Source organism: Chiloscyllium plagiosum, unplaced genomic scaffold, assembly GCF_037043375.1.
Source record: "Chiloscyllium plagiosum isolate Xiang-an unplaced genomic scaffold, Cpla_swu_hap1 HiC_scaffold_7, whole genome shotgun sequence".
NCBI classification, from domain to species: Eukaryota; Metazoa; Chordata; class Chondrichthyes; order Orectolobiformes; family Hemiscylliidae; genus Chiloscyllium; species Chiloscyllium plagiosum.
Window position 1 is genome coordinate 25,413,380 of NW_028270145.1, and position 27,571 is coordinate 25,440,950.

At 43.0% G+C, this 27,571-nt stretch overlaps 2 protein-coding genes across 2 annotated transcripts in view; both read right to left on the minus strand.

Annotated features, from left to right (window-relative positions):
- Window positions 1–8,931, minus strand: part of LOC122551992 (carboxypeptidase O-like) — a 46,601-nt gene extending 37,670 nt beyond the window's left edge. Inside the window, exons 1-2 of the mRNA XM_043694554.2 lie at window positions 8,629–8,931; window positions 4,200–4,275 (exon numbers count right to left, since the gene is read on the minus strand). Coding sequence (XP_043550489.2) covers window positions 4,200–4,275; window positions 8,629–8,714 — 162 coding nt within the window. The 5' untranslated portion in view covers window positions 8,715–8,931. The remainder of the gene's footprint in view (window positions 1–4,199; window positions 4,276–8,628) is intronic.
- A 7,145-nt stretch (window positions 8,932–16,076) lies between these two features.
- LOC122551407 (carboxypeptidase O) overlaps window positions 16,077–27,571 on the minus strand; it is a 37,752-nt gene continuing 26,257 nt past the window's right edge. The window contains exon 11 of the mRNA XM_043693242.2: window positions 16,077–18,883. Within this exon, the coding sequence (XP_043549177.1) occupies window positions 18,618–18,883 (266 nt within the window). The 3' untranslated portion in view covers window positions 16,077–18,617. The remainder of the gene's footprint in view (window positions 18,884–27,571) is intronic.

Here is a 27,571-nt window from a genome sequence, read left to right on the forward strand (position 1 = left end):
CTGCTGTGTTTTTCCAGCACCACACTTTTCAACTCTGGTACTCCAGCATCTGCAGTCCTCATTTTCTCCTCATGGAGATTGTAGTCAGGCTAATGTTCACTGCTCTGACCCCCCCAATGAAATTCCAAATCTCCAAAATCCCACCCAACCAATGCCTGCCTACGTTTTTATTCTCCATTTAATTAGATTTAGTTTGAATTTGATTGGGGCGATGCTGTGCCCAGATGTGAAGCCGCTGCATGGCAAAGCCTCGTTGATCACAGAGTTGTTAAAGAGCAGAAGGAGGCCATTCGGCCCATCGTGTTTGCACAGGAAGTAGATACAATGAGAGTTGCAGTTCCTTCCCTCCTTGACGGTTGGTTGACCTAGCTGTGTTGAGAAGAACCCAAATTGAAAGGACAATGCTGAGATGCCTATTCAGTCAGGTATTTTCTTGGTCAGTGTTATGGGAAGTGGGCAGAGGTGACAGCAAAGACAGGAACAGATAGACAAAAGTGAGAGACAGGCAGACAGGGACAGTCTGGCAGACACAAGACGGACAGACATGAGAGAGAGCAAGAGAGACAGGTGAAAAGACAGAGACTGACAGACAGGGAGAGGGAGATAAACAGGAGAAGAACAGTCAGACAAGGACAGATAGAAAGAGGCACACCGAGATATACACTGACTGTGAAGGAGATAGAGACAGATAAAGAGAGGGCTAGGCTGACAGACAGGATTGAGACAGACACTAGATAGAGAGAGATGTACAGAAAGACAAGACAGGGCAAAAACAAGAGAAACTAGCAGACTGAAAGATAAGAGAGACACAAAGGTGAGAGACACAAACGAAAGCGATAGACAGAGAGAGAGACAGGCAGACAGTAGAGAGACAAACAGTCAGATCGAAACAGAGAGGCAGACAGAGAGAGAGAGAGATTGGCTGTGTGTGTGAGAGAAAGACTGACAGACAAACCGATAGAGACAGACGGACAAAAGTGAGAAAGAATTACATATCAGGCAGCTAGGCAGAAGTATAAATTATGGGTTGATTTCTTAAAACATTGTTTTTAAATCTCCAGATTGCTTTTGAGGGCACTGGAGGAGTGGTGTTGATTCTGGCTGTTTCAGGAGGGATTCACAAGGCTTCCACCCCCATTTGTGATGAGCCTTGATAACTCTCAACATTACCTAAAATGTAACATTAATTCGAATTTAGACACTTGGTACATGTACATCACTTATTGATGTTAATGGAAAATTTAAGCATCTTCAAGCAATAGTAATAAAAATGTATTCTTCCTGGTTTTCTGAGTCTTGCAGCTCTCATTTGTTTGCAGGTTATTGTATTTGGTTCTAAGGTTCAGTAAATTCAGTCATCACTGACATAGATCCTCAAGAATTGTTATAACTAATAATGATAATACAATCATTTCATATCACTGTTATCTGGAATAGTAAATATTTAACAACCAATTTCAACATCACGTGACTATAATCATCATTGAATCCAAGATCTTGTCTTTGTTTAAAGCCATACTCAGGAGCCTTGATTTATAAAAAACATTTTACAATGCAAGGGAGCCCCATCTATATAATGAAAAAAAGGCTTTGTTGATTTTTGCAATGACAAAAGACTCTGATGAAAAAGCATTGGAGTGAGACTAATTGATCCCTAATAAAGCCTCACACGTAAGACATGAGCATACAATTGAGACTGACTCTTCAATGTCGTACTGGGAATTGTCAGACTGCCAAGTTTCATGAGATATTAAACCTAATCTCAAACTACGTTCTCGGCTCATCATGATAGGGTTACAAGATGGACTATCAACTTTGGACGGCCATCTGATTTAATACGTTGGGCTTTCATGGACTGATGTGGAGATAATGTGGAATTGAGGTAAGTGATCAGCCATGATCTACTTGACAGGCTGAGTGGCCTACTCCTCTTCTCACATTCCCATGAAATGGTTTCAAAAAGGAAAAAATGCTGACTTAAAATTGGTCACACTATGCACCTGACCACATGTTGAGGCAAGATTCATGAAACCATCATTACCAAGAACTCAGCTGAACTGAAATTAAAACTTTCATCAAACGAGACTCAAACCAATCAACCAGACCTGCAACTCAGTGGTCCCTGCGTTTCTTCTCATTGTCACCCCAATGGGATGTCTGAACATTAGCCTGAGTGGGGTAAATTTACCCCATCACAGGAGTGGAAGATGTCTGTGAGAGCAGAGGGACGACATGCCTGTGATATTACAGTGGAGGTGAGTCAGGAATGAGTCCATGAAAATCCAACGTATTAAATCAGATGGCCGTCCAAAGTTGATAGTCCATCTTGTAACACTATCATGTTGAGCTGAGAATGTAGTTTGAGATTCAGTTTAATATCTCATGAAACATGGCAGTCTGACAATTCCCAGTGTGACATTGAAGAGTCAGTCTCGATTGCATCCTTAAGTCTTATGTGTGGGACTTTATTAGGGTTTAAGAACAGAGTGGAGAAAATCTGTTTACCCCATAGGGTTTTAAGGGAAAAGTACAAACCATTCCTTTAGGGCTCTTTTTCAACAGGATTCAGACCTACAAGATTGAACACTTAGGTCTCAGCATTATTTAAAAATCTGTGAGATTTAAAGGGGCCTCATAGCTGTTAGAACTTGCTCAGAATGGCAGCTGACCTCCCGGGACAGCATGACCCACAGTTTGAGAAACACTGTTCTAGCTCCTGTTGGCTATACAGCTTTATGGGACATTCTGGTCTTGGAGAATAAAACAACAACAACCTCTGACCATCTCATTTGAAAACAAGAAATTGAGACATTGAAATACACAAACCAGCTATATTTGTGGGGAGCTGAAAATGTGTTGCTGGAAAAGCGCAGCAGGTCAGGCAGCATCCAGGGAACAGGAGAATCAACGATTCGGGCATAAGCCCTTCTTCAGGAATCCAACGTATCCAACGTATATTTGTGGGGAGACCAGAGAAGATCGATTTGTGACTAGAATGAAAATCTCCATTTCCCAGATTACTGAAGGACCGAGCAAACTGGCAAACGAACATCCACCTGAGATCTACAATATTAACAGCTACCTTGGATCCAGAATATTGTTAGCTAACCATAGTCTCAGGTTAAAACCTCACATTTCAAGAACACCTAAGCACTTTAAATTGTTGATTCTTTGGTGTTCTTTTTGTACAAGATGCTATCCCCCTTTTTTAAAACTTTTTGCCTGTCTTTGTGTGTGTATTTGATATTGGGTCTTTATTGTTTCTGTCAGGTGATAAAATTGCTTTTCCCTTCACTCAAGAAAACCTTGTAATTGGCTCCTTATTTTTTTCTGGTGAATCTCTGTTGTAACAAGCTGAGAAACTTGAAACGAGGGGAGCTGATTTGATTTACTTCTCCTCACTTGATCGTAACAAGGTGGACATTAAAAGATCCCTGGAGCATTAATTTAAGAATAGCATGGGACATCTTTGGGTGAACTGGCCTGCAGCTATCACTAAAGCAGACAATCTGATCATTATAAATGCAACAAACATCTTATTAACAGGCATTCTATGGGACCAGGAGAGTGCCAGATGATCAAATATTCCACTTTATCAAGAGGTCAACATATAAACATCCACACTAAATAATAGAAACATAATGCAGGGGTATCCAAATCACTGTTATACTTTTACTTACAGCATGAATCACTTAAATGATAATGTAACTTTGCCTTAAATAAAACCTACCAGCAGAGAGCCTTCTCACTCAACATCGACTGACGACTCGGACATTGCAGTATTTGAGGAGAAGTTGACTCGAAATTTAATCAACTGTTGATATTTCATGTGGCCATTCAATTGAGGCCAATACACTCTATCAAATTATGATAATTGTATGGAATTATATAGTAAACATTGCTGTATTTGAGGTATATATTTTTTGTCGATTTATTGAGAGTGCCGACTCATAAAGTGCTGGTTAAAATAAAGTTTGCAAAAATAAAGTTTGCTATATGTATATATATATATGTCCGATAAGATTCACTCCACCATTTTATAAGCAGTAATAAAGGCCAAGACGACACTGTGGATACAATGTTAGGTTAGTGTATTAAGTGTATTGGGAGTGGACAATGTGCTGAATGATAACCCTGGAGACTACCTAATTGAAACCCAAACCAGAATACCAACCACACAGACCCGTTGCTGAACATACCCAGTCGTTCTCCACGAGTTGTCTCAGAAACTGCGTCTGCTCGAAATCCCTAGGGATGAGTTGGAGTATTTGGTCCCTGAAATGAGAGACAAAATTCATTTACCTAACTTTGGTTTCTTCTTGTATTTAGCATGTTACAAATACATGTTCCCATGGTGTGCTTAGAAAGATAGATTGAAGTAGCTGGGCTTATCCTCCTTAGGAAAGAACAGGCTGATAGAAAAATGATCAATAATCATGAGGAGCAGCATTTTTATGGCGGCAGGGAGACTTTGTGGAGATGTGAAAATGGAAGCTGGGACCTGATTCCATTATTCCCCGCCCCATTCCCAACACCTCCGATTTCCGCCAAGTTAAGGGTGTAACCTAGTTTGGGAGTGGCCACTGTGCACACCAGACCTGGCTGACTCTACTGCTTGGTTCAGCATGTCCAAGGTCCTCAGAATTAGCTTTTAATGGACTCCTGCTTTGTGGCACCTCAGAGGTACCATGAAGGAACCTTTGGAAATGTAAATTCAAAATACCCACTCCTTTCATGCTCTCATGGACACCCTATGAGCCCCATACCCTCTATACTAGCTTATGATATTTCCATGCCTATTCACTTCTGATACATTCTGTAAGAACCAATTAATCTCTCAGTGACAATAGGACACATTTAAGAAGTTTATGATTAAAACATTAATGCATCATCATCCAATTTCTTTAAAATATTATCAAGATAGCCCAGTAACAATGTCAACCATCTGGACTTTTTAAAAGTTAACAGCAGAAACTGCAAGCACCTGAAACCTCTTTACTTGTCCGTTTAACCAGCCTGCAATTTCCAATTCCTTTTTGGTGTAGCTCCCTCCCTCTTTCTCTACCTCTCTCTCACCTTTGACCGTCTGCATTTCCCTTGCTGGGGATTGCAGTAATTTGATTCATTGGAAACACATTGAGTGATTTATTGGTGACAGATGAAAAGTACTACAGGTGGTTTGGTGATGTGAAGGAAGGTTGTGTGTGCCAACCCAAAAGGGAAAAAAAAAATCCTTTGTTTCAATTGAGAGGATAGATCAGAGAACCAGAACTGTCAATCAAGCAATATTTTCTTGGGGGTGGGGTGGAAGGGAGGGGCTTGTGGGGGTGGCAGGTGTTTCAACAATCAACTGGGTGCCTGGGCTCTCAGCACAGAATAGTTCACGAGAATTCTTACTTTACAGAGCCTGAATGAGTGACACTTTTATTGGGCTGTAGTGAAACACATTACTATCGGCTCCATTCCTTCTAAACAGAGTGTATGGTATGCAAATGGGCTTGTGAGTGTCATAGCTTGGCATGGATGGTGTGAAGGTCCGTGGGGATGGGTGAAGAGGCAAATCTTGGCATGGAGGGTATGAGGCACTCATCCAGGGGATGGATGGATAAGGTACAAAAAAAATTGAGCGCTGGTTAAAGATGAAATGGCAGAGGAGTCAAAGATAACATTGGAAAATAGGCTTCTATCCAGTGGGTGGCTGGGATCTGGAATCTACTGCCCAAGGAAGTGGTGGAGGTAGTTTCAATCAGGACTTTGAGAAGGGAATTGGATATCAGCCTGAAGGGATGATATTTCCAGTGTTAGGGGAAAGGACAAGGGAGTGAGACCAGCTAAATCGCTCTCCTAAGGAGCAAACTGACTTGACAGGACAAATGGACACTTCCTGTGCTGTGAGCATTTCTATAGTTCCAAAATGTCCTGCAGAACTTAACAGGAGTTTTTTTCAAAACATATCCCTATCAAGCTGCATTAACAGGTACTTGGATAAGTGACTTAAAGCTTGACAAAAGAGATGATTCATTCAGGAGGGAAGAGTGGAGAGGCACAAGTGTTTTGGAGGAAGAATTTCAAAATCGCAGGCACAACTGCTAAAAGGAAGTGGTTAAATTTGGGGACTAACAAGAGACTGATAGTGGAGGAATGTCAAAATCCTAAAAGATACAGAAGGACAAAGCCATGGTGGGATTGGAAAGCAAGATAAGAAATTTAGAATTGATCTTTGCAGATCCAGCAGCCAATGTGGATGAGTGAGAACAGTGACAGTCGGTCAGCTGGTCTTGGGCATATCAGCATATGGATAGCAGGGTTTTTGTGTGAGGTCAAGTTCATGAAGGGTGGAATATGTGGTAAAAGGTGTGTAGTCTGACTTTGTAATGGACTATTGAGGCCCTAAATCTCAATACCAAGGGTTATGTGATCTTGATCTTCCTTGTGGAAAGATAAAGCCTCAATAAAATCTTTTCTTTAAAAAACACGATAAGATTAAAGCTTTCTCTATCTCAGCAAACAGTGTCAATACTATTTTTTAGCAGCACAGCAAAACCAAGAAGATCGTAGGCCACCAGGAAGGGTGGAATATTCAACTCTCTCACCAAATGCCACATTGTGTAGTCCCGGAGTAATGTTTAGAATTGGATTGGTTTATAACACTTTTGCTGAACATGTTTGCCTCAACCAACATTCTTCACCCCAATAATGTTAACCAGAAATCCGTTTTCGTCCGTAATTTGCCCATACTCCTAGGCCTTCATCAATGCTTCCCTTGGAATATTGAGTGCCCGGTGGCAGCCCCTGACTGCTTTTGTTGCAATACCCAGCTGTTAGCCTCATTAGTTTTGTGCAAGAAGAACTGTGAGGGGAATCTTAATGTGTGTCAGAATCGGATGACGAGTGCCATCAGGCACAGCTAGATCGTCCCGCTCCATCTTGTATGATTTTCAGAAGTGGTGTGACTAGATTCACGCAAGGCTGGTGGTCAGATGTTAATTGACAGGGACTAATGGTTGTTAAGTGCTTTGCCTTGCTAATATTCAACCTCCGCGACCGATGAGACTCACCAAACAAGTTAGACATTCGGAAAACTCACCAAGGAAACCAAAGTGTGTACCTTGTTCCAAATCACCTCCATGTTGCCCAGCATTGGCCGAATGCACTCCTCTTCCAACGACATTAGCATCCAGTCTGTGCTAACCCATCACAGCCACCTGGCACTTCTGCTGTACACCAGCTATGTGCTCTGGTAGCACAGACTTGCATTGCAGGGCAGACTGGCAATAGGCGTTAAAAGGCAATAGTGGAGAGACTCAGTGCAAAGGGACAGACACCAGGTTCACGGACCAGACAAGGCATTCACTCACTTAATGCCTATCTGTGTGCTCATAGCATCACAACCATGACGTGCAGTCACGCAAACAGGCAGCTGACTTTGCTGCTGTGCAGTCATCTGCCTAGGCGGGGGGTGTATATCTTGCAGTACAACATCAATCTCACATTTGCTCTATGTGCCAGCAGCTTACCTGGTAAGTATACCCAGTGTGTGGGTGGCAACCAGGCCACCATGTCTCAAAGTCTGAGGTGACTGTCCTCAATGGAGTTCATAAAGGCATCCATCAGTCAGCAGGTCCTCATACAATAAGGCAAATGCAGCATCCCATACCTATCGGCTGAACTGCCTACAATCACATAGGTATCTGCTGAGGAGCAATTTGATGTGGGTAAGGTGGGGTGGAAAGTGGGCATGAGAGATGCCATAGGCGTGGTGTAGGTAATTAATGCTGTGAGTTTGGTAAACTAGGGTGAGAAAACTCCATCTGACAACCCTCCAACAAACCCAATGCATTGCGGACTTAGTCAAAAAACAGGATTTGTTGGCAATGTCTGCGTGCTAATGTTTGCTCATTAACACATACTGGGCAGACCACAGACTTGTTAAGTGAGTAGATTTTCCAGTGAATTACTTAAACACAGACAAGTGCTCTAATAGTCAGCTGATGCATCTAACCCTACCAGATTAGAGAGACATAAAAAATAATTGGTGCTTTTAAAACAATTGTAAACATCAGAGTACTTCAAAAACACTTGCCAATCAACAACATACTGTTTGAAGTGTATTCATTGGTGTTAATGAGGAATTGATTGTGGACATGAATTAAATAAGGGCAAAGATTATTCAAAAGTTACTTAAACAACAGACAGTGAATGAGCAACATTTGATACACCAAGCTTCCAACCTCAATCACTTCAGTCAAGTTATGACAAGATCCTACCAGCAGCAAAATCAGATGGATGCTTACCATACCTCTAATGGTATTATGCAGTAGGAATATTGAACAAGGCACCAGGATAGTCCCACGGGATCTGTTGCATCAACCCAAATGAATGGACAATACCCTGGTTTTACATTTCAGCTGTGGGGTGGTACCACCAACAGTGTGGCACTCCCGCAACACTGCATGGCAACATTGGTTTAGATTATGAATTCAATCATGTCCAGATTTGGTGGATCATTGTCACTGGGTGGGGGAGCTCCACCAGAACTATGGATTTATTGTCATATATTATTGACATTAGGCAAATACCAACCGTCTTCTTCACTGACAATACAACAATAACATTTGATTGACTTACCCATTGTATCGTGCCTGGAAGCTGTCTGTAAGTAGTGGGATTAACTCCAGGATAAAGATGCACTTTATCCACCGTTTCATGATCATTCAAATTCACTGCACCTTCACAAATGGACTTGGGATCTGAGAGCTGTGCATAGCACACAGTCTAATAAAACTGTCTTCGGTAGCACCCGCAACACGCCCACATTCTTAACCCACAAATTACCATCTTGTAGCTTCTTTGCATTGTAAGTAAAGGTGATGAAAGGTTAGATTAACTGCAGCTATGTGGAGAAGGTGGAAAAAAGTAACCTAGTTCCCCTTAAAAGCAGAGAATTTATGGGGAGATATAATAAACATTATCAAGATTATAAATTTTAAGAGGGAGAAACTCTTCCATTGACAGGAGAATTAGTAACCAAAGGGCTTATATTTAAGAAAATGGGCAAAATAACTAGTAGGGAGATTAAGTGATTGTTTTTTCTGAGCACGTTGTCACTTGCCTGCCTGATGCAAGTGTAAAGTCTGTAGCAGCTTTCAGAAGGGAATCCAACAAATATTTGGAAAGGAAAAGTTTTTGGCTGAGAAAACAAATCAAGGGGTTGGAGTTAGTTCAGCCATGACCCAATGGGCAGCCTCTGCATTATAAAGTTATGGGTTTTAAATTCTTGTTCCAGGAGTTCAGCACAAAAAGCAAGGGGACACTTCAGTGCAGTGGGTGAGGCAACATGTTTCAAAGTTAGCTTTGAACTCACCATTTGCCAGCCCTTTCAAGTGAATGCGTTTTGTAGAGGGACACGCTGTCACTGGGTAAGTGTTGCCTGATAGCACTCACTGTCGCTTTGTGGTTAATTGACCAAATTGTATTTGTCCTGAACTTTCTTTTAAGACAGAAGATACTTGGCAACATACTTGGGTAATTACAGAATCCTTACAATGTGGAAGCAGGCCATTCAGCCCTTCAAGTCCATACCAATTCTCTGAAGAGCATCCCACACAATCCAACCCCTACCCCTTATTCCTGTAACCCTGCATTTCCCATGGCTGATCCACCTAGCCTGCACACTATGGGCAAGTTAGCCTGGCCAATCTACCTAACCCACACATCTTTGGACTGTGGGAGGAAGCCCACGCAGACCAGGGGAGAATGCGCAAACGTTACACAGAGTGTCATCTGAGGCTGGAATCAAACCCAGGACGGTGGCACTGTGAGGTAGTAGTGTTAACCACTAACCTACCCTTTGCCTCTCCCTCACAAGCACTGTCCAGAGAGCTTGCTGGGTACCACAATGCCATTACATAGAGCAACAGGCACTTGACTGTGGAAAAATAGGACTTCTCCAACAGGCCAGCTAGTTCACTCGCCCTGTTCGAGTGCAAGCTCATTTAGAGCTCCCCTATACACAATCTTCTTCTGAGTCCCAGACAGCAGTGCCTGTTTGCCACCTTGACCTCCAAGATAGCTGGCATTTGGACCTTCCTTTGCCCTACAACAGAGAGGTGAAGAATGGAAGTGATTGTGCTGCCACTGTGTTTGGTTGATGTGCCCACGAAAGTTGATCAGCTGGAGGTATCTGGAGACACTGGGAGGTGGCTGTGGTTTTTGCAGCATGGATAAGGGTGTGAGGGTGAGGGGGGGCAGTATCTGGGGTCAGGTATGAGCTCTAGTGTGTGACTGATGGGGGCATGCACCTTTTAAAACGTTTTCACAGGACGTAGTCATTGCTGGCTAGGCCGATATTTATTGGCCATCTCTAATTATCTCAGAGAAGGTGGTGGTGAGCTGCCTTCTTAAAGCGCTGCAGTCCTTGGGGTGCAGTAACCCCCATAATGTTAGGGAGTCAGTTCAGGGATTTTGACTCGGTACCACAGGTGGAACAAGGTGATATATTTCCAAGTCAAGGTGGTGAGTGGCTTGGAGGGAGCTTGCAGTTGGTAGTGTTCCCATGTATCTGTTACCCTTGTTCTTCCTGATGGTAGTAGTTGGTCATGGGTTTGGAAGCTGCCTTGGTGAGTTCTTGCAGTATGTCCTGTAAATGACACCAGCTGCTGCTGCTGAGAGTTGGGGAATGTGGATGTTGATGATGGTTGGCATGGCTCAGTGGTTAGCACAGCTGCCTTACAGGGCCAGGGACCCGGGATTGGCCGTGGGAAATACACGCTTACAGGGATAGGTTTGAGGGGGCGGATCTGTGTGGGATGCTGTTTGGAGTGACAGTGCGGATTCAATGAATGGTCTGCTTCCACACTGTAGGGATTCTATGGTGATGGACGGGGAGCTATTCAAACATGCTGCTTTGTCCTGGATGGTGTGGAGTTACTTGAGTGCTGTTGGAGTTCTAGGCAATAGGACAGATTTCTATCATTCCTGATGAAAGGCTTTTGGCCGAAAAGTCAATTTTCCTGCTCCTCGGATGCTGCCTGACCTGCTGTACTTTTCCAGCAGCACTCTAATCTTGACTCTAATCTCCAGCGTATGCAGTACCCACTTCTGCCTGGATTTCTATCATACTCCAGAAACTTATGTTTTATAGATGGTGGCCGGAATACGGAGGTGAGTTATTTATCTCAGAATCACTACCTTTGGACTTTCTCAAGTTATCACAGCATAAGTCAGGAGTGTGATGGAATACTGAGATATTAGAGATTAGAGTGGTACTGGAAAAGCACTGCAGGTCAGGCAGCATCCGAGGAGCAGGAAGACCGACATTTCGGGCAGGAGCCCTTCATCAGGAATACTCCCTACTTGTCTGGATGAGTGCAGCTCCAACAACATTCAAGAAGAGTGACTCCATCCAGGAAAAAGCAGCCCACTTGATTGGCATCAAATCCACAAACATTCATTCCTTCGAACACCGATGCTCAGTTGCATCAGTGTGCACTTTCTGCAAGATCTCAGAAATTCAAGAAAGATCCTTATGTAACATCACCCAAACCCACGAGCACTTCCATCTCAAAGGATAAGGGCAGCAGATGCATGGGAACACCATCGGCTCCAAGCCGCTCACCATCCTGACGTGGAGCTACATCACCATTCTTTATTGTTGCTGGGTCAAAATCCTGGAATGCCCTCCCTAACAGCATTGTGGGTCAGCCTACATCAAGCAGTTCAAGAAAGCAGCTACCACCACCTTTTCTAGGGCAATAAAATGCTGGCCCAGCAGCAATGCCCATGTTTCCTGAATCATTTTAAAATCCATTCAAAAAGCCAACTCACCAATTTAGGAGTGAACTCAGTGCAAACCAGCCTAAACACTTGCACCTTGTCTAAATGGTTTGCAGCTTGAACAGGAAAGCCAGACAGTCATGAGTGATGAGGGGTGCATATCCTCAAGGCTAGGGGATATCTGCAACTCTCTCCCTGGAGAAACTGTTGACCCTTAGTAAGCAGGGGTGAGGATACTGGGGGGTGAGTCATAGGGCACACGCTGGCCAGGCAGTTTCAATTGATAAATTTCAAATTTGAATGAGGAGATTTCACATTTTTAAAAGTTATTAGTCCAGGTCTACAGGGTGGTGAAGAAGGAGTTTGGCATGCTTGCCTACATTGGTCCGAGCATTCAGTATAGGAGTTGGGACATCATATTGAGGAGCTGTACAAGACATTGGAAAGGCCACAGTTGGAGTACTACATACAATTCTAGTCACCCCTGCTTTAGGAAGGATGTTATTAAACTGGAAAGGGTGCAAGTTGAGAGGTCATATTGCGGCTGTACAGGACATTGGTTAGGCCACTGTTGGAATATTGTGTACAATTCTCATTTCCTTCCCTACTTGTGAAAGATGTTGTGAAAGGGTTCAGAAAAGATTTACAAGGATGTTGCCAGGGTTGGAGGATTTGAGCAATAGGGAGAGGCTGAACAGGCTGGGGCTGTTTTCCCTGGAGCGTCGGAGGCTGAGGGGTGACCTTCTAGAGGTTCATAAAATCATGAGGGGCATAGATAGGGTAAATAGACAAAGTCTCTTCCTTGGGGTGGGGGAGTCCAGAACTAGAGAGCATAGGTTTAGGGTGAGAGGGGAAAGATATAAAAGAGACCTATGGGGCAACTTTTTCATGCAGCGGGTGGTACGTGTATGGAATGAGCTGCCAGAGGAAGTGATGGAGGTTGATACAATTACAACATTAAAAAGGCATCTGGATGGGTATATGAATAAGAAGAGTTTAGAAGAATATGGGCCAAGTGCTTGTAAATGGGACTAGATTGGGTTGGGATATCTGGTCGGCATGGACGGGTTGGACCGAAGGGTCTGTTTCTGTACTGTACATCTCTATGACTCTATAAAAATGATTTCCAGGGATATGACTGTGATTAGAATACTTGGCTTACAACGAGAGCCTGGTTTGGCTGGGACATTTTCCCCTCGAGCGTTGGAGGCTGAGGGGGTAACCTCCAAGACGCTTATAAAATCATCTGGGGCATAGATAAGGTGAATAGTCAACGTCTCTTTCCCAGAGCAGGGGAGTTCAAAACTAGATGGCAAAGATTTAAAGTGAGAGGGGAAAGATTTAAAAAGGGCCGGAGGGACAACTTTTCCACAAAGAGCGTGGTACGTATATGGAAGGAGCTGTCGGAGGAAGTGATAGAGGTGAGTGCAATTACAGCATTTAAAAGATAAGTACACAGATAGGAAAGGTTTCGAGGAAGATGGGCCATATGCAGGCAAACAGGATTAGTTCAGTCTGGGAAACCTGGCCAGCATGGACAAGTTGAACTGAAAGGCCTGTTTCTGTGCTCTATGACTCTGTGACTCTATTTGTTTATAATGGCTCGCTCAGTTTAGTTTCTGGTCAATGGTAGTCTTCAGGGTACTGATTGTGAGGGGTGCAGTGATGATAATGCAACTGACTGTCAAGGGGTGATGGTTAGATTCACACTTGTTGGAATTGGTCATTGTCTGCAAAACTGTTATTTGTGAGACACCAATTTTAACTTGAGAGTTATCAGCCGGAGGTAATGCGCAAACATCACACACAGTCACTCAACAGTAGAATCGAACCGGGGTCCCTGGCACTGTGAAACAACAGTGCTAACCACTGAGCCACCACGCCATTCTGAGTATTATGTTCAAATCAGTGGATTTTCCCATTTCTGATATGATGATCAAGGGAAGGTCGTTGATGAGGTAACTAATGATGGAAGCCTGATCTTGCTTTTAATTGACAACCTCCCATTCAAAACAAAAGCATTGGCTCTATCACAGGATTGGCAAATAACTTTATGGGTGCCTCCTGGTCTGTGCAGACCACACAGGCAGTATTGCCAAGAGAAGACCAGCACTGAGGGCACAGAAATACAGCAGATGAAGTGAGTTGTCCAACTCTGTGCCTCATACATTTGATCTGAACAAGTAAGGCCATGACATGAATCCCAACCCTGGGGCCCAGAAGTATCTATGCTCACTTTTTTTAAAAATCCTTCAGAAATATCATGGTAAATGTACAATGGGCCTCCCCCAGAGATTGGTGTTGTGACCATTCCACTTTAGGATTTATTGAATGAAAGAGAGACAGGTTTCTGCAACCTTCCATCTTGTATTCATGAGGCCAAAACACAAGAATGCCAAATTTATAACATAGCATGTAGAATAGAGAACATTACAGCACCGTACAGGCCCTTCGGCCCTTGATTTTGTACCAACCTGTGGAACCAATCTGAAACCCATCTAACCTACACTATTCCATTATCATCCATATGTCTATCCAATGACCATTTAAATGCCCTTAAAGTTGGCATATCTAACTGCTGTTGTAGGCATGGTGTCCAACACCCTTACTACTCTCTGTGTAAAGAAACTACCTTTGACATCTGTCCTATATCTATCACCCCTCAATTAATAGCTATGTCTCCTCATGTTAGCCATCACCATCTGAGGAAAAAGGCTTTCACTGTCCATCCTATCTAACTTTCTGATTATCTTATATCTCTCAATCAAGTCACCTCTCAACCTTCTTCTCTCTAATGAAAACAGCCTCAAGTCCCTCAGCCTTTCCTCATAAGGCCTTCCCTCTATACATGGCAACATTCTAGTAAATCTCCTCTGAACCCTTTCCAAAGCTTCCACATCCTTCCCCTACAGCGGCGACCAGAACTGTACAAAATACTCCAAGTGCGACCACACCAGAGTTTTGTACAGCTGCAACATGACCTCATAGCTCCGAAACTCAATCCCTCTACCAATGAAAGCTAACACACCATATGCCTGCTTAACAACCCTATAAATCTGGGGGGCAACTTTCAGGGATTTATATATATGGGCACCAAGATCTCTCTGCTCATCTACACTACCAAGAATCTTACCATGAGCCCAGTACTCTTTATTCCTGTTGCTTCTTCCAAAGTGAATCACCTCACACTTTTCCACATTAAACACCATTTCCCACCTCTCAGCCCAGCTATGCAGTTTATCTATGTCCCTTTGTAACCTGCAATATTCTTCCACACTATTCACAACTTCACCGACCTTAGTGTCATCCATAAATTTACAAACCCATCCTCCTACGCCCTCATCTAGGTCATTTATAAAAATGACAAACAGCAGTGGTCCCAAAACAGATCCTTGCGGTACACCAGTAGTAACTGAACTCCAGGATGAACATTTCCCATCAACCACCACCCTCTGACTTCTTTCAGCTAGCCAATTTCTGATCCAAACCACTAAATCATCCTCAATCCTATGCCTCTGTATTTCCTTCAATAGCCTACCATGGGGAACCTTGTCAAACGCTTTACTGAAATCCATATACACCACATCAACCACTTTACCCTCATCCACCTGTTTGGCCACCTTCTCAAAGAACTCAATATGGTTTGTGAGGTACAACCTACCCTTCACAAAACCATGTTGACTAACCCTAATCAACTTATTCCTCTTTAGATGATTATAAATTATATCTCTTATAACCCTTTCCAACACTTTACCCACAACTGAAGTAAGGTTCAGAGTCTATAATTACCAGGGTTGTATCTACTTCCTTTCTTGAACAAGGGGACAACATTTGCTAACCTCCAGTCTTCTGGCACTATTCCTGTAGACAATGATGAAATAAAGATCAAATACAAAGTCTCTGCAATCTCCTCCCTGGCTTCCCAGAGAATCCTAGGATAAATCCCATCCGACCCAGGGGTCTTATCTATTTTCACACTTTCCAGAATCACAATTTGTACTACACAAGAAAAATCATCTCTCAGTAATAACATGAGAGAAATAGGCATGGGAGCAATGCTGACTCAGCAACATTAGTCAGGTGCTCAGTTTTCTTTTCTGTGAAAGTAGAGGTCTCCCTCTCAGTGTCTATAAATTCCAAATGATCTCCCAATTATAGGCTGCAACCAGTAATGTGCGTTGTCTATACACTGGTTGTCATGTGCTGACCACCCTTTGGTATATTGTAGGTTTCAAATCTCCTGCTTTGATGTTGAGAGGTTTAATGAATTTTGGGTGTGATAAATAAGTCAATGATATTGTCAAAGTGTGCAGATTTATTACACATAAATTGAGACTTGGTAAAACGAGCAGTGAATAACATAGCTTCCTGTTTTGGTTATAGGCGACGGAGTATACAAAAATCTGACTGGATTTATCTTGTGAACTTGTCCTTCTGACATTTTCTTAAACTTCTGTAGTCTCTTTGAACATCCATATCCTACTCAAACTTCAGACATACTTCTTAGATGCTGCCAGTCCCTCTTGTAGGAGCTTGGTTTCTCTCTGCTGCAATGATTATGATATCGACTCCTTTCTTATCACCTATTCAGTTCATTAATCCTTTCGTTTTCAAACTATTTGAGTCAATTTGCCAGTTACCAGGCTGAGAAATTTATTTTTAATTTTCCCTGAGCATCGAGTGGTAGCTTCTAATCTATTGCGTTGCTGTGAAAGGAACAACTCTTAAAGACGTAGGTAATATGAAGAACAGAAGATGCCAAATAATCTCTGGTAAATTAACGATTGAAAGGAGAAGCATATATGTGGGGATTGAAGTGCATAGATCACTAATGATGGATTTCCAAAAAGCCTTTGATAGGATAGCACATATTAGACTCTTGATTAATGTTAGACCATGTCAAATCAGGGTATTAATATTGAAACAGAGTAAACCAGGCTTCAAACCAGAAGAATTAGCGCTCAAGATGGTCACTCAGACTAACAACAAGCAGGAAATGGTCTTCCTCAAATGGTCTTCCTAGTGGTGCTGGGACCACTGTCGTTCACCAGTTAAGTTGGACTCAGGAATTTGGAAGTACATTGGGTGGAATCCTATTAAAATGTGGGCGTCTCAGTAGCTCCTCGAGAGTTGGTAAGAGAGTGCGCTGAGTCTTGCAGGGAAGGCCTGCCAAATTGTACTTCAATCAGACATTTATGAGGCCAGTCACCTTGTTCCCTTGGGATCGAGACCTCAGGCCAGGAGCCGACAGAGGAATGTTGAACAGGCTGGAGTTCTCTTCTCTAAACCAGAGAGAAAGGAAGGGTGCTACGGTTTGAAAGATTATGAATGGTTTTGAATGGGACAGATGTCAACAGAGGGCCTTAAACATGGTGACTAATAAATCGAAACAGCGTTTAGATTAGGGAATGATTAGAATCTGGAATCCAATAATAAGAGGAGTATTTGAAGGGAATAGCACAAGTACAGTTAATGGGAAGCTAGATAAGTACCTGAGCAGGAAAGGAACAGAGGGGCACATTGAGAGAGCTAGATTAAAAATAAAAGTTGGCAGGTGACACACTCTGGTGGAATAGAAAGACTGGCATGGACCAGTTGGGCTAAATGGTCTGTTTCTGTGCTGGAATTTATTTGCATTACCTGACAACTTTGTTCTACTCCAGGGAGTTGTCAGTTTGCCCGTACGACTACTCTCTGGAAATGACATTTCATTTCACTTAATCTGAGCACCTTTGTCATGTGATATACCTAGTCCCTTTGGGAGGGCTGGGACATAAAGGACAGGAATTTAGGAAGAATGTTGTGATGTTGTTCTATTAAATCTCTCATTTCCTTCAATAAAGTACACAAGTGAAATGTTCCAAAGATGTCAGTCATTTTGTATTGGTCAGCAGTCCTTCAACTTTGCCTACGATCGATTTCTGTGGGTGTCATCCCTTGTTTTCATTGAATATTCCTGTTTTACCATGACATATAATAACTGGAATACACATCTCCATTACACTTCTGACAATCCTCAATCCTATGTCCCTCTCAAGAGTGGCCTAGCCACATGGAGCAATAGTACAAAACTGACTTACAAACATTGTCAGGGCATGTCCCTCTTCCTGCTCCTGGAAGTGATCCAGATGTGAACATGTGCAGACTGAGGGACCTGGAGGTACATGTGTATGGACCTTTGAAGGTCACAGGATATATTGAAAAAGTAATTAGTAAGGTAGATTAGAAATTGGGCCTTATCAATGGTGTAGAACTATTGAGTACAAAGGCAGTAATGTTATGCTGAATCTTTATCAAGCCTAGTTAGGATTTAAATAGGGTACCACATCCAGTTTAAGTCACCACTGTTAAACAAGGGTGTGAGAGCCCTTGAGAGGATACAGAGGTGCTTGACCAGAATGTTTTGAGGGGTAAGAGATTTGAGCTACAAGGTTAGCTTGGAGAAGCTATGCTTGTCCTCTTTTGGACAAAGCAGATTTGGACAAAGAAACGTAATTACCATTTTCTGTTAGCAGGACCAAGGAACTGATGTGGGGTAGGGAGTGGTGAGGAAGAACCTTTTTTTTCACAGTGGGACTGGTAATGCTATAGGATATTGGAAGACGTCCAATGATTTCAAAATGAAATTGGACAGGAAATTGAGCAAAATAAACTTCTGGATTATGGCAATACAGCCAGGAGCTGTGGCTGACTGGATTGTTCTATGGAGTGTTCTGAGCCGCAGTGAGTCTATGACTACATGTGTTTGTGTCCCCATTCCTCCATCCCAACATTTCCCTCAATAACACCACTCACCCCAACCCACTGTTTCACTTCTTTGGTCTCACCCCTGGTTCTAGGAATTATTTGATAAAGTATATGGTTAAGAAGCTGGGGACCAACACACTGGACCACAGGGCTAGAATGGTCGGAGTGGAGTTCGGGAAATATTTATCATGTACGTGTTCGATGATGATCATCACAGCAGCCATGGTTTCCTCACAGGTTGGCTGGATCTGATCCTCTGGGAGGACAAAGTTATAGGTCCCATTGTCTCGGAGCTCAAGTATGTATGAAAAGTCGATCCCAAGGTCAGCTACCCAGTCACAAGACGTGCCAGCAGCATAGTCTGTGAAATAGAACTATATTTTAACAGATTGAATTATGCCACATGGTTCTGCACTTTTAAAGAAACCAAACTTTATTGTACATTATGATTAAATACAAAGAAAACTCTTTACACTATAAGTTATAACTTTGTATGGTTTGCACTGTTTTACTCTTTACTACTCCCCAAAGCATTTCCTTATAAGACATATCAATCTTAAATTTCTGTAGGGACCACCTGTAAGTATACCACAATCCTCTGGGAATGATTATAATTATCCTCAGTTCCAGCTATTCTCAGCAAAATTCGCATTTATTACATTCTGACCGTGGTTATCTCAGACCCTTGTTCTGGTTGCCTTTTCAATAGAATATAGGACAGTGCAGCACAAAAGTAGACCCTCACCCCATGGTCTGCACCAACCATGATGCCATTCTGTACTAATCCCAAGTGCCTGCACATGCTCTATATCCCTCTATTCCTTGCCCATTCATGTGTCTTAATGTCACTTAAACACTGCTATTTTACCTGCTCCTACCACCTCTCCTGGCAGCGCATTCCAGGCACTTACCATCCTCTGCATTAAAAAACACTTGCCTTGCATATCTCCTTTCAACCTTCCCCCTCTCTTCCTAAACATATGCCCACTCGCATTTGATATTTCCTCCAGGGGAAAAGGGCTCCAATTATCCACCTCATAATTTTAAGTACTGCTATCAGGTTGCTCTAGCAAAAGCAATCCAAGTTTGTCCAATCTCTCCTTTGGAACATAGAACATAGAACATTACAGTGCAGTCCAGGCCCTTCGGTCCTCGATATTGCACCAACCTGTGGAACCAATCTGAAGCCTATCTATCTTACACTATTCCATTATCATCCATAAGTTTATCCAATGACCATTTAAATACTCTTAAAGTTGGTGAGTCTACTACTGTTGCAGGCAGGCCGTTCCACACCCTTAAAGAACCTACCTCTGACATCTGTCCTAAATCTATCACTCCTCAATTTAAAGCTATGTCCCCTCGTGCCAGCCTTTATAGCTAATATGCTCCAATTCAAGCAACATCCTGGTAAACTTCATCTGCACCCTTTCTAAAGTTCCATATCCTTTCTCTAGGGTGGCCAACAAACAGTGTGCAATGCTCCAAATGTGGCTTAACTATAGTTTCACACAGCAGCAACATGACTTGCCAGTGTTTATACTCAATGCACCAACCAATGAAGGCAAGCATGCTATATGCCTTCTTTACCACCTCATCCACTTGTGTTGCCACTTTCAGGGAGCTATGGATTTGCACCCCTAGATCCCCATGTATATCAATGTTCATAAAGTTCCTGCCATTTATTGTATACAGTGGTGCCTCGGAACCCGACTTTAATTCGTTCCAGGAGGCTGTTCGGATTGCAAGAAGTTCGAATTCTGAAACTATTCCCCCCATAGGAAATAATGGAAAGTGAATTAATCCATTTCTGGACCCAATAAAAAACATTTCCAAGACAGTTTTAACTGCAAATACACATGGTTAAGGTAAAATAAGATGAGTAAATGACCTAAATATCAACTAATAATAATAAAATCAAGAAATAAATGTACTAACATGGAAATAACTTCATTTACCTTAGTGAGGAGTGCTAATGGTGCATGTGGAAGCTGGAGAGGAGGAAGGAGGGAGAGGGTTTACTGCTTGGAAGATGAGTCACCTTCCATAATAACATTAGGTAACTGTGCTTCTGCTGTTTGCTCTCTTTGTCTCTTCATTGCCGTAAAACTAAGACCACTTTTAGAGGGCTGGGGCTTTCTGGACAGACTTTCTTTCGAGAACCACCTTTCCAAAATTGCCTGGTGTTGGTGACTTTTCTGAATTTTTCTGACGTGGTCAATCGCATTGTCATTTAGCATGTTTATGCTCCTGTTGACCACTGCCTTGTTAGGATGCCACTTTTCAACAATGGCCTGTGTTTTAGACCACAGGAAGCACAGTTCCTTAATTTCAGCGCTGGAAATATTCCCACTAGCTCCCTCTTCCTCCTCTGAAGAAATTTCCTCTGCCACTTCTTCTTGCTGCGTCTTGTGGAGGTGCTGAAGTTCTTCTGTGGTGAGTTCATTCTTGTGATCCTCCACTAACTCCTCCACATCCTCTTCACTCACCTCCAAGCCCATGGACTTGCCCAGAGACACAATAACAGGCACAACAGGTGGTTCTTCGAAGCCTTCAAAGTCTCTCCCTGCAACACATTCGGGCCAGAGTTTCTTCCAGGCAGAGATCATTGCCCTCAGAGACACTTCCCTCCATGCCTTGTCTATGATCCTTAAGCAATGGAAGATATTATAATGATCTTTCCAAAAGTCTCTGAAGGTCAGTTCGATCTCATTTGTCACCTCAAAGCATCTCTGGAACATAGCCTTGGTGTACAGTTTTTTGAAATTTGAGATAACTTGCTGGTCCATGGGCTGGATGAGAGGAGTGGTACTGGGGGGCAAGAACTTCACCTGGATGAAGCTATATTCACCCCCAAATCTTCTTACAAGCCGGGAGGATGAGCAGGAGCGCTGTCCATCACAAGAAGAACCTTCAGGGGTAGATTCTTTTCCTCAAGATAAGTCTTCACAGAAGGGGCAAACTCCTCATGAATCCACTCAGTGAAGAATTGCCTGGTAACCCATGCTTTCATGTTTGCCCTCCACATAACATTAAACTTGCTCTTCATAACATTGTTCTTTTTGAATATATGTGGATTCTCTGAATGGTACACAAGCAAAGGCTTTATCTTGCACTCTCCACTAGCATTACCACTCAACAAGAGAGTAAGCCTGTCTTTCATTGGCTTATAGCCTGGTAAAGACTTCTCTTCCTTAGTTACATCGTTCCTCCTTGGCATCTTTTTCCAGAAGAGGCCTGTCTCATCACAATTGAACACTTGTTGTGCCACATGCCCCTCAGTGTTCACAAACTCACTAAATATCTTTACAAACTTTGCCGCTGCATCCACATTCGAACTAGCAGCCTCTCCATGCATTACAACACTGTGGATCCCAGTTCTCTTCTTAAAGTTTTCAAACCACCCCCTACTAGCCTTAAACTCATCACTATCAGCACTACTTCCAGGCACATCTTTTTTAAGGTCAGCATACAGGAGCCTGGCTTTGTCACAAATTATGCCCTCAGAGATGGGATCACCAACCAACTGTTTTTCGTTTATCCACACTAAGGGGAGTTTTTCCTCTATAAACTTCGATATCTTAGAGGTCAGAGTCGTAACACCTTTTGCCACATCAGCTGCTTTTATCACTCCTTTATTTTTCAGAATCATACACACGGTCAATTTAGGCATCTCAAACATGGCAGCGAGATCAGACACACGCGTACCGCTCTCATGCTTAGCGATGAGTTCTTCCTTCAACTCAATTGTCATTCTCACGGACTTCCTCTTACTTTTGTTTGCTTCACTGCTCTTCTTGGGTTCCATGGTGAATGCACAAGGGTGATCATTTAAAAATCCAGCACAAATCAAGGTGAGAACACGAGGTAAACTAGTGACGGACACACGAGAGATGCTTTCACGACTACTTCCGGGGACGAACTGAACAAACAATGTGCGACCGGAATGGTACGTGGTGTTCGGATTCTGAAAATGTGTTCACATTTTAGGGCAAAATTTTCTCGAAATAATTATTCGGATTCCAAGTTGTTCGAACAATAGGGCGTTTGGATTCTGGGGTCACCACTGTATTTTCCTTTTATATTTGACCTTCATCTGCCATTTCTCTGTCCAACTTTTCAGCTGATCTATATTCTGTTATATTCTTTAACAGCCTTCCTCACTATCCACAACTCCTGAAATTTTCATATCATCTGATAATTTACTAATCAGACCATCTACATTGGATCCTTGCAGAACATCAATGATAATAGACCTTTGGTCAGAAAAACATCCCTGCAAAACTACCCACTGTCTTCTATGACCAAGCCAATCTTGTATCCAACTTACTGACTCACCATGGATCCCATGTGACTTAATCATTTGGAGCAGCCTATCATGAGGGACCTTGTCAAATGCCTTAATAAAGTCCATGTCGAGTACAAGCACTGTTGTACCCTTAATGGTTATCTTTGTCAATTCCTCAATAAACTCAAAAAGATTTTTCAGACAAGTCTTCCCCTACAGAAAGCCATGCTGACTTTCCTCAATAAGTCCAAATTTTTCCAAATGTGAGTAAATCCTGTCCCTAAGAAACTTCTCCAATAATGCCCCTCCCACCGATATATGGCTCACCAGCCTATAATTTCCTGGATTATCCCTATTGGTCTTCTTAAACAAAAGAACAACATTGGCTATTCTCGAATCTTCTGGAACTTTGCCTGTGGCTAAAGAGGATACAAAGATCTCTGTCAAGGCCCCAGGAGTTTCCTCCCTTGCCTCCCTCAATATCCTGAGATAGATCCCATCAGACCCTGGGGACTTACCGACGTTAATGTTTTTTAAGACACCCAACACCTCTTCCTTTTTAATGTCGATATGCCCCAGAATATCAACATTCCCCTCTCTAATCTTACCAGCATCACTGTCCTTCTCCTTGGTCAATGCCAATGTGAAGTACTCATCAAGGGCGCACCCACTTTCTCAGGCCCCACATATAAATTCCCTTCTTTGTCCTTGAGTGGACCTGTCCTTTCCCTAACTATCCACTCAACCCTAATAGACGTATAAAATGCATAGAGAATCTTCTTAATCCTACTTTCCAAGGTTATTTCATGGCCCCTATTAGCCCTCCTAATTCCCTTTTTAAGGTCTTTCCTGCTTTCTTTACATAGCTCAAGACCCTTGCCTGATGTCAGTTTCCTTAACCTTACATATGCTTCCTTTTTCTTTTTGACTAAGCTTTCAATATCTCTTATCATCCAGGGTTCCAGATTCTTGTCATCATTATCTTATATCCCCACGAGGACACGCTAGACCTGAACTCTGATCAAGTTCCACACTTTCGAGGCAGATTTACCCTCAAATAGCCATCCCAATCTAATTTCTCCAGTTTCTGCTTAATGTTGTTGTAATTAACCTTCTCCCAATTTAGCACTTTCATCTGAGGATCAAGATTGTCCTTATAATTAGAATCCCTACAGTGTGGAAACAGGCCATTCGGCCCAACGAGTCCACACCAAACCTTCAAAGATTATCCCATTCCCCTACCATATTGCTCTACATTTCCCCTGACTGATGTACCTAACCTACACATCCTTGAACACTATGGGCAATTTAGCACGTCCAATTCACCTAACCCGCACATCTTTGGATTGTGAGAGGAAACCGGAGCACCCGGAAGAAGCCTGCACAGACATGGGGAGAATGTGCAAACTCCACACAGATAGTCACCCCATGTTGGAATCGAACCCGCCTCCCTGGCGCTGTGAGATAGCAGTGCTAACCCTTAAGCTACTGTGCCACCCCCACGATCCTTATCCATAAGCGTCTTGAAATTTGCGGAATTATGATCACTGTTCTCAAAATGTTCCCCCACTGAAATGTCAATCATCTGGCCAGGTCCCTTCTCCAATACAAGATGGAGCACAACCCCTTCCCTAGTTGGGCGATTTTCTTAATGTTCCCAGAAGCCCTCCTAAATGCTGGGCAACACAGTGGCTCAATGCTACTGCCTCACAGTACAAGGAACCCTGGTTTGATTCTAGCCTTGGGTGACCTTCTGTATGGAGTTTGCACATTCTCCCCATGTCTGCGTGGGTTTCCTCCAGGTGCTCCGGTTTCCTCCCACAGTCCAAAGATGTGCAGGTTAGGGTGAATTGGCCATTCTAAATTGCCAGTGGGATGTGTAGGTTAGACAGGAGAAAATGTAGAGTAATAGGGTAGGGGAATGGGTCTGAGTGGATTATTATTCGGAGGGTCGGTGTGGACTTGTTGGGCTGAAGAGCCTGTTTCCACACAGTAGACATTCTATTCACCAAAGAAATTTTGCCCTGTCTAAGCCCATGGCATTAAGGAAGTCCCAATCAATATTGGGGAAGTTAAACTTATCCACTACACTATCCCTGTTGGTTTATAATTTTCCATAATCTGCTTATATATCTGTTCCTCTAGTTCCCACTGGCTACTGGGAGGCCTGTAGTATAACCTCATCATCGTCATTACATCTTCCTATTTCCTGAGTTCTACCCATTAGGCCTCGCTGGATGAGCCCTCCAAGATGTCCTCTCATAGTGCAGCTGTGACATGCTCCTTAATCAGTAATGCAACCCCCCCCCCCCACTCCTTTACGTCACTCTCTATCATGTCTGAAACATCTAAACCCTGGAATGTTGACTTACCAGCCCTGCCTTTCTCTGCACCAGGTTTCTATAATGACTACCCCCATTGTAGTCCCGTGTTCTAATCCACACTCTAAACTCACGTGCCTTACCCGTTATACTCCTTACATTAAAATAAATGCACTTCAAACTGCCAGTCCCACCGTGTTCATGTACCTGGTCCTGCCTGTTCTTCTGAATAGACTAACTTGATTTAACCTCTAGCTTCTCCTCAATCACTCCCCATGGTGGTCTATTGCTCTGGTTCCCACCCACCCCTACCGCACTAGTTTGAACCGTCCCAAGTTTGCACTAGCAAACCTCCCTGCAAGGATACTGAGGGGTGCCCCTCCAGTTTAGGTGCAACCTGTCCTTCCTGTACCGGTCCTTCCTGTCCTGGAAGAGATCCCAATGATCCAGATACCTGATGCCCACTCTCCTACACCAGCTCTTTAGCCACGCATTCAACTGGATTATCTTCTTATTTCTGGCCTCACTAGCACGTGGCACAAGGAGAAATCCCAAGACTACAGGCCTAGAGTTCCTGCTTTTCAACCGAACGCCCTAAATTCGCTTTGCAGGACCTCATCTCTTTTCCTGCCTGTATCATTAGTACCGATATCAACCACAGCGTCTGGTTGCTCACCCTCCCTTTTTCAGAATATCCTGTGACTGCTCAGAGACATCCTCAACCCTGGCACCATGGAGGTAACATGCTATCCTGGAGTCTCGTTTGCAACACTGAAATGTCTATCTGTGCCCCTGACCCTACCACTACTGCTCGCCTACACTTCAACCCTCCCTGCTGTACAACACAGCCAGTCGTGGAGCCACAAGTCTAGCTGCTGCTGCTTTCTTCTGCAAGGCCATCTTCCTCAACAGTATCCAAAGCAGTTTAATTGGTCAAGAGAGGAATGGCCACAGGGAAGTCCTGCACTGCCTGCCTGTCTCTGCTGGTAGTCCCTCTCCACGTGACTGAACAATTAGTGTGACCACATTCTTGAAACTCTTATCTATAAAACTTTCTGCCTCCTGTATGCTCTTCATTGAGTCCAGCTACCACTCCAACTGATCCATGTGGTTTGAGAGGAGCTGCGGCTGGACACATTTGCTGCAGACATTGTTGTGAGGGACATTTAACTTCTCTCTGATCTCCCACATCTCTAATGAGGAGCATACCACTCCAGGTGGTATCCTTCCCAGTTACTTCCTCTCATTGTTTTCTTTTGCCTCAAGACTCTGTCTGGACTCTGTAGATTCTTCCACCAACTTCACATTTGGCAATTTTACAATTCTCCACAAAAGGGTTAGACTCAAAGAGCACACAGCACAGAAACAGATGCCTCGGTCCTACTCATCCATGCTGACCAGATATCCTGATCTGACCTAGTCCCATTTCCTAACATTTGTCCCATGTCCCTCCAAACCCTTCCTATTCATATATCCATTCTGATGCCTTTTAAATGCTGTAATTGTACCAGCCTTCACCACTTCCTCTGGCAGCTCATTCCATACAGGCACCAAAGTCAAACTGGGATCAAATGTCATCCACATTCCATATGGTAAATGTTGAAGTTAGTTTCTGCTACTGAAGTTAGTGTCCGCTACTTTGGCTATCTTCCCACAGTGAGTTCAGGGTCCAGGCTACAACAAACTCAAATAACAAACACCCCGATAAACTTAAACCATAAATCCCCTTATGCTCCATCCATCTCCATGATGACGTAGCATGCTCTGGGATTTACCTGCATGGACCTTTATTCCTCATTCCTTCTTTGATCTGATTAAATAAATGGATTGCACAATCCTTCAGGGCTTACCGAATGCTTCAAAACTAAATTAACTCTAACTACCAAAGGAAAACATTTCTTTGTACTGCAATTAGTGAAATGATGTCAGATGCCATGTCTACTTAGCTACGCAAGCTCACCTGCTGGTTTATGAACTTACCTTCTAGACATTAGCCTGTTAAATCTACAATTCCTCAATGTTGTAAATGTAACAGACTTCCAGCTATGTTATAGCTGCATTTACTCCATTTTCTACAGTTAAGACTTTGTCCTAAAACAAAAAAGCTGTTTACTCATACACATAAGCCATGAACTAAGTATTTGCAATGGTACCCTCTCCAAGGCTAATCTATCCTTTGTGAAGGGCATTGCCTAGAACTTGACTTCCATTGTGTTGTTCATGTCTTTTGCTTCTTGTCCATATTTCACCTTACATAAGCGAGTTATTTTACATTTAGTCACAAACACAAGAACCCCAACCGTTTGGGAATGCGTCACTTAAATGCCAAGTCAATGAAATTCAATCACTATTTGTCTGTGTCTGCGTCATAATTGAGAGAGATCAGTCCTATTCCTGTATGACTACTGTAATTAGTCTCTCTGCAATGACATCAGTAGCC